The 6,265-nt window shown below is 39.0% G+C and overlaps 2 protein-coding genes across 2 annotated transcripts in view; both read left to right on the top strand.

Moving 5' to 3' along the window:
• The window catches only part of LOC118331881 (glutamate receptor 4-like), a gene marked incomplete at its 5' end in the record, with an annotated part of 117,260 nt that overhangs the window by 1,696 nt on the left and 109,299 nt on the right, over positions 1-6,265 (top strand).
• Positions 4,840-5,775, top strand: LOC118331880 (toll-like receptor 13). The gene is made up of 2 exons (XM_035666970.1): positions 4,840-5,180; positions 5,292-5,775. The coding sequence occupies exons 1-2, from the start codon at positions 5,173-5,175 to the stop codon at positions 5,530-5,532; spliced, it is 249 nt and encodes an 82-aa protein (XP_035522863.1). The 5' UTR covers positions 4,840-5,172; the 3' UTR covers positions 5,533-5,775.

The raw sequence follows: 6,265 nt of genomic DNA, 5'->3' as shown, positions 1-6,265 counted from the left end.
GTGTGTGTGTGAGAGAGTGTGGGTGAGTGTGAGTGAGTGTGAGATGACCAGAGAGAGATTTCAGAAATGATCTCAATCTGTGATCAGACTAGGAGTATTTTTAAAGGTCTTGAGGTATTTAATCCTACGTCCAAAGGCACATTTTGGTAAATTAGCACCATTAAAAGTATGCTGAATTAGCTATTAGGAGTTCCTGTTTGCAATTTATCCATGAATGTACACACAACTACCACTGGATTACTTTGATACGGAAGAAAACTTAAAAACGTGAAGATTCTTAAGCAAGTTCTGTCACAAGCTATAAGGAGTCTTTTTTTCAATGATTTCTAAGCAGATTTCTAGATTTGGTTGGACACTGTAGATACACTAATCTACAGTATCATTGGAAAGTGTAATTCACACCGAATCCAAAAATATGTGTATCATGTCTGTGTGTTAAGATTTGACTTGAGTTATGACTACAAGCAGTACGAGTGTTGACGTACCACCTCAGTATCTTCAGCCTCATATCTCTTATGTCTCTCTTTTGTAACATTATATTTGCTTTCCTCCAGTTTTCTCTCATCGGAAACCTTGAAACCACGCTGACGTAAGCATTCAGCTCGAATGCTTTTATAACTGGTGCCGATGTATCTGTAAGGTTTGGCTTATTAATGACCTCCTAAAATGAAATTACAGTAGAGATCTCATCAGGGAAACGAGCAGCAGATGCAGGGAAAAACAGAGAAGTAGGTTATAAGCACGAGAATAGAATATAAAATTAGCAATTAAAACAATTTCAGGGTGATATACACTGTTTATATGTACACACAAATATACAGCTGACAGTTGCAGTATATTTATGGTGGACTGTGGGGAAAGCGCATAAATATTAATGAGTATGTTTGATTATCTAAAGGAAACTTATACATACTCATAATGATAAGATCCTAACTACTTTTTATGATCTACTTAAAACATTATTTTTGCACAATTTGCACAAAAGTCTCATATAATGAGAGATCAGGGATGCAGAATCTGATTTCATTTTGCTTGTATTTCACTTGCAAGGTTACACCATTCTCAAAAAACACGGCATTTTGTGTCCACCCAATCAATACAGATGCTGAAATGAGGCGGTGAGACAAGAGAGCAGCAGTTGTCCTGTACTGGATTGCTTGAATGGGTGTAAACGGTATATTATATTTCCAGGAACAGAAGAAACTATGGGATTTTTCACCTCTAGTCTAATGGCTGCACAGGAAGTGTGTCTGCAGCGCATTGATTGGCCAAGCCAAATCAGAGCAGAATTACATGAGCCAATCAATGACTCTGATAGCTCAGGGCCAGCGGGGAATCTGAGATCGAACCTGCATCGCTTGTTTTCGCCCCCTCCTCCCCACTCCGTTTTTTTTTTTTGCATTTTCCCGGTGTCTTTATTCCACCGTTTTTACTCATCCCCCGTTTTTTCTCCGCTGTGAACGACCCTGAGATAACGGTTATGAATAGGCAGCGTTACCATGTGACGTTTAAGGGCATAGCGTACGTTTGGGGAAGGGGGAAGATGAGAGAAGGAACTAATTTGTGAAGAAAGATTAGACCATTCAGCGGCTCGGCGTGCCGCTGTCAGGAAGGCTGATGGGGATAATTGGTGGGAGGACGGGGACAAATGTTATTGTATGTTCCCATTGTCATTGATAATCGTTCTGTAGACGCTCTGATAAATTCTCTCTTGTTTTGTTTGATTCACTTTTTTGAGTCTCCATATTATTCGCAGTGGGGTAACTGGTGTTACTGGCAGCAGATTTAAAGCTACTAATAATATTTTGTTTGTTATCCCACCAGTTGGAAAGGTCAGTAGTTCACACAGCGATATAATGTATCAGTATCAAGTTAATTGTGACACCTCGGTATAATTAGCATTAACAAATGAGACGCTGGTTGAGGCATTTGTTATTCTCTGTCACAGCGGTGGTGTTCAGTGTCTCCCACAGGCGGAGGATTTATTTTGTGTTGCTCAACTCTGTGGGGCAAATTGGGCTTCTGCCAACAAATGGACATTCACGTTCTCGTTTGACTTTCACAAAGGAAATATTCCAAGATGTGTAAACCTTCTAGGGAGTCGGCCATGTTGAACCGCCATGTTTCTCCTACTTTCTGAGCTGCAATCTGTAACCACAGCCACTAAATCCTACACACATTGGTCCTTTAAACAAGGAAAATTTGTTGTCATATGATTATTAGTCGACTTAAATGTTAGCCGATGAGTCTCAGTCGACACACTTTTGCTGGTTGTTCTGACGCATTCAGAATTGCTTTTTTCTGTTCTCATTTAACAGGCGGCTGTCAATATATATATATATATTTAAATAATTCAATTAATATCCTAACTGTGCTGCAACTAGTCGACTGTTGGGAGCCCTTAGTGATTATTGTCATCTTCCAAATGCAACAATCAGATTTCCATCCAAACGTGAAATTAAATTTGGTTAAAAAGAAAGAAAAGCAAACTAATGTTCGTTTCCATCCGCTATCGTTATGTCAATATTAGGAATTGAGCGCATTGAGATAAACAGCTGGTGGAGCTAATTTTCCAGTCGGGTGCTGTTAAAATATTGCTGAAAAAGAAGAGGGCACGAATGCAGCATTCAATCCTTGTAGAAAATGTGATGTGAAATGTGGTATTTATGTTTCTCCACACAGAACTAATTATAAAACACAAGGTTGTACAGCGAAAATTAAAGATCGCAATACCTTCATGCTGCACATACAGAAAAAAACTATTAAATTCATAGAATAATCAATAAATAAAGATAATAAACCAACATATACAGCTGTTTATGTACATAGATACACACATCTGGTTGATTGTAAACTGCAGATACAAGATAGCAATGATGATATTCATATAAACAGAAACAGTGTCCATCCACTTTGCTAGTTTTTATTAACAGACTTCGCATCGTTTCACTTTTTTGTAATTTTTCCAGTTAAGAAAATGTAAAATATGCCTTCTTTGATAGCAGACTGCACACACTGATGCTTGTTTAAATTATAGACTCAGTGCTGTGAAATGATTTCACTGATGATTTTCAGTCTTACTGTCAAGAAAATCCATGAAAAGACCAAAACCAACAGTGAACTGATCCCACTAACAGGAGCCAAAGAAATGAAACTGTTATCTTATTGTGACAGGATCCTTCACGGACACTCACACACTGTAGTGTATTCTACGTTGATCCCAGTAAATTATCACTTAGAGCTCATAATGTTCATTAATCTGCTGCTGAAAATAGACCCCAACAAATTGTTTATTCTGTTTGAGTAACATTTCCTCGAAACCACAGCTAAGCAGCTGTTGAAGGAAACTATTTAAAGGAGTCTTTTGAAGTAAAAAAAATATCAAAGCGTATTTTTGTGACCTGTTTTTTGAAGATTTCCATCTTCAGTAGGAACAAATGGAATTTGGACCTGAGTGCCACAGACAGGATAGGGAAGTCTCACTAATGCATTGTTGGTTTAGGTCTTTTTCATTGGATTTGTTGAGAATAAGAAAACAAAATCCTTTAAAGCAAAACTGACTCATCTCATGCTAACACACGGTCTTGTATTACAGATAAACAGTTAAAATATGTTTCTGAAAGGATTTTAGGAGATAAATAGTCAACACAGTAACAGAATCTTCTGGGTCCATTTCTGATCAGCACTGGCTTAGATTGAGCAGTTTTGATCTGAGTTTGGTGTCGTTGAGCTGGACAGACTCCTGAAAATGAGCTGTCAATCACAAGGTAGCCCCGTCCTAAGTACCCTGCTTTATGGTCTATTTTACTCTAAATGGGACCATAATTTACTAAATGAACATCATGCTGTATGGAAGAAGACTTGAAACTAGAGATTGAGACCATAAACTCATTTGGAAACTGTTTACTGAGCTCATAAATCAAGTTCACCACTAGACTCAATACAATAAGACTTCTGTTTTGCAGCCAATGGAGCTGCCCCTTGCTGGCCGTTGCAGGTTTAAAACACTTCCACGTGGCCTTCGCTTCATAGACTCAGCAGTTCAGCCTACAATAATTTGTTTCTTCCTTTTTATGTTCTTCCTCTCAGACACATTGTGCAGAGATATGTACTAGAGTATATTTATAAAGTATCTGTATCACACTCAGGGGGTTCACACTCTTTTTCCCACTCACATGGTCTCAATGTTTGGTAGATTCACTGACACGTGGCTCGCTTAGCTGTTTTCATCGTGGTTTGTGGTGTCCTGAATTAGATGTACTTGCAAAGAACAAAACAGGTACTTCAGGTTTCAGCAGCCTCGTGTGAGTCAACCTTAAAAAGATCAATCTGGGTGGAAGGTTTGTAGAAGCTGCAGTAAACTCTGCCTCAAACTCTCTGATGAATTACATTTGTCTTCCTTTGGGTTCATGCCATGATTCAGTTTCGGTGTATTTCCACCCTACAAACTGTTACAAAAACAACGGAAAATAATAACTACTTGTAATTCAATGAAAAGTTCAATTTAATATTTGTTCCCCTTAGTTGCTAATCATGTCAATCTTTCTGATCCTGCACATATTTGATGGTAATGATGAAATTGACTGTAGCAACTTCTCATTAATAGACATGTTACAAATGTTACTGGCAGACCTTTTCAACTGCAGCTGATTAACAGCCCCGCCCTGAAGCATACCCTGCTTTATAGTCTGTTTTACTCTAAATGGGACCATAATTTACTAAATGAACATCATGTTGTATCGAAGAAGACTGAAACTAGAGACTGAGACCAGAAACTCATCAGGAAACTGTTTACTGAGCTCATAAATGAAGTGAGAAGTTGGCTCATTCTCTGTAAGACTGCATGGTATCTGTTTTTATTGCATTCAATGGAGCTGCCCCCTGCTGGCCTTTACATAGAATGCAGATTAAAGACACTTCCTGGGAACTCGTCCATTATATGACCTGTCAATGATCTATACTAACCTCTTTAGCAGCCGCCATACCAACCACCTAGCTCAAAGCTTGACGTGATGGATTCTCTTGTGATTTCATTACAATACTGTCTGAACTGTCTCCACAGGTAAGGCCATCATAGAGAACATTACAGACGCTATCTATGGCAGCAGGAAGACCATCTGTGTGATCAGCCAGCGCTACCTTCAGAGCGAGTGGTGCTCCAGAGAGATCCAGATGGCCAGGTGAGGGCGCTAACATCCAGCAGCACCTCCTGCTTTTATGTCACAGCCTCCCAAACTGATCAGGTCCTCAGAATCGTCCTCATGGTCTGTCCTGTGTTGTCTTTGTTGCAGCTTCCGTCTGTTTGACGAGCAGAAGGACGTGTTGATCCTGCTGTTTCTGGAGGAGATCCCGGCCCAGCAGCTGTCTCCGTACTACCGCATGAGGAAGCTGGTGAAGAAACGCACCTACCTGAGCTGGCCTCAGGCCGGCCAACACACAGGTGTCTTCTGGCAGAACGTCCGGAGAGCTCTGGAGACCAGGGACGCTGTTGATGACAACACAGACCTCCTGACTGGACCAGCAGCCTGCTAGCCATAATGTTAGCAAGCAAGCAAGCTAACATAAGCCATCTAGCTGCAACCCAGCCACACTGAATAACGTTATGGAGTTAAATGTTTAGATTCAGTGTGACTGAACAGGACTGACTGAGAATCATCCGTTTTTAAATTTTCGTTATTTGTCGTGTTTCAACTCAACTTTAAACACATTGCTTTGAAAGGTTTTGTTACACCTGCTTCTGCTTTATACATAGTTTATACATATATGCGTATATATATATATGTATATGTATATATATATATATATATATGCATGTATATATGCATTTAATTCATTGCCCCGGTTGGGATTAAAACTAAAAAAGGAATACAGGTTAACAGTCATATTAATCTACTACTGCACATATGTAAAAAGGCAAATGACCTTTTAATATGGTCCAACATATTTCAATAAGTTGCTATTTTTCATTTTTATTACTCTTTTAAGAGTTATTAAGTAAAGTTATCCTCAGGCCTATTATTTTTATATTAAGGTTGGTAAAAGGTTTACGGTAGCTCATCAAGTCTGGCCGCATTACAAAGCGTGCTTGCGTAACGTAAAGAATTATCGCTATTTTTTTACCTAGCACCCAGCTGAAAAGGGTAAAAGGTTTGTTACGATTTTGTTTTATATGGTTTTTAATGTTTAATGTTGTGTGCCGAGAACGGCCATGGATTTTTTTTTTTTATGCACTGTTATCTCATGATAACGACTTATTATCTCGTTA

Source organism: Morone saxatilis, unplaced genomic scaffold, assembly GCF_004916995.1.
Source record: "Morone saxatilis isolate NCDOM2014 unplaced genomic scaffold, NCSU_SB_2.0 Contig20, whole genome shotgun sequence".
Lineage (NCBI taxonomy): Eukaryota > Metazoa > Chordata > Actinopteri > Moronidae > Morone > Morone saxatilis.
The sequence above is the reverse complement of the archived record's forward strand: the minus strand, read 5'-3'. Positions and strand labels throughout refer to the sequence as shown.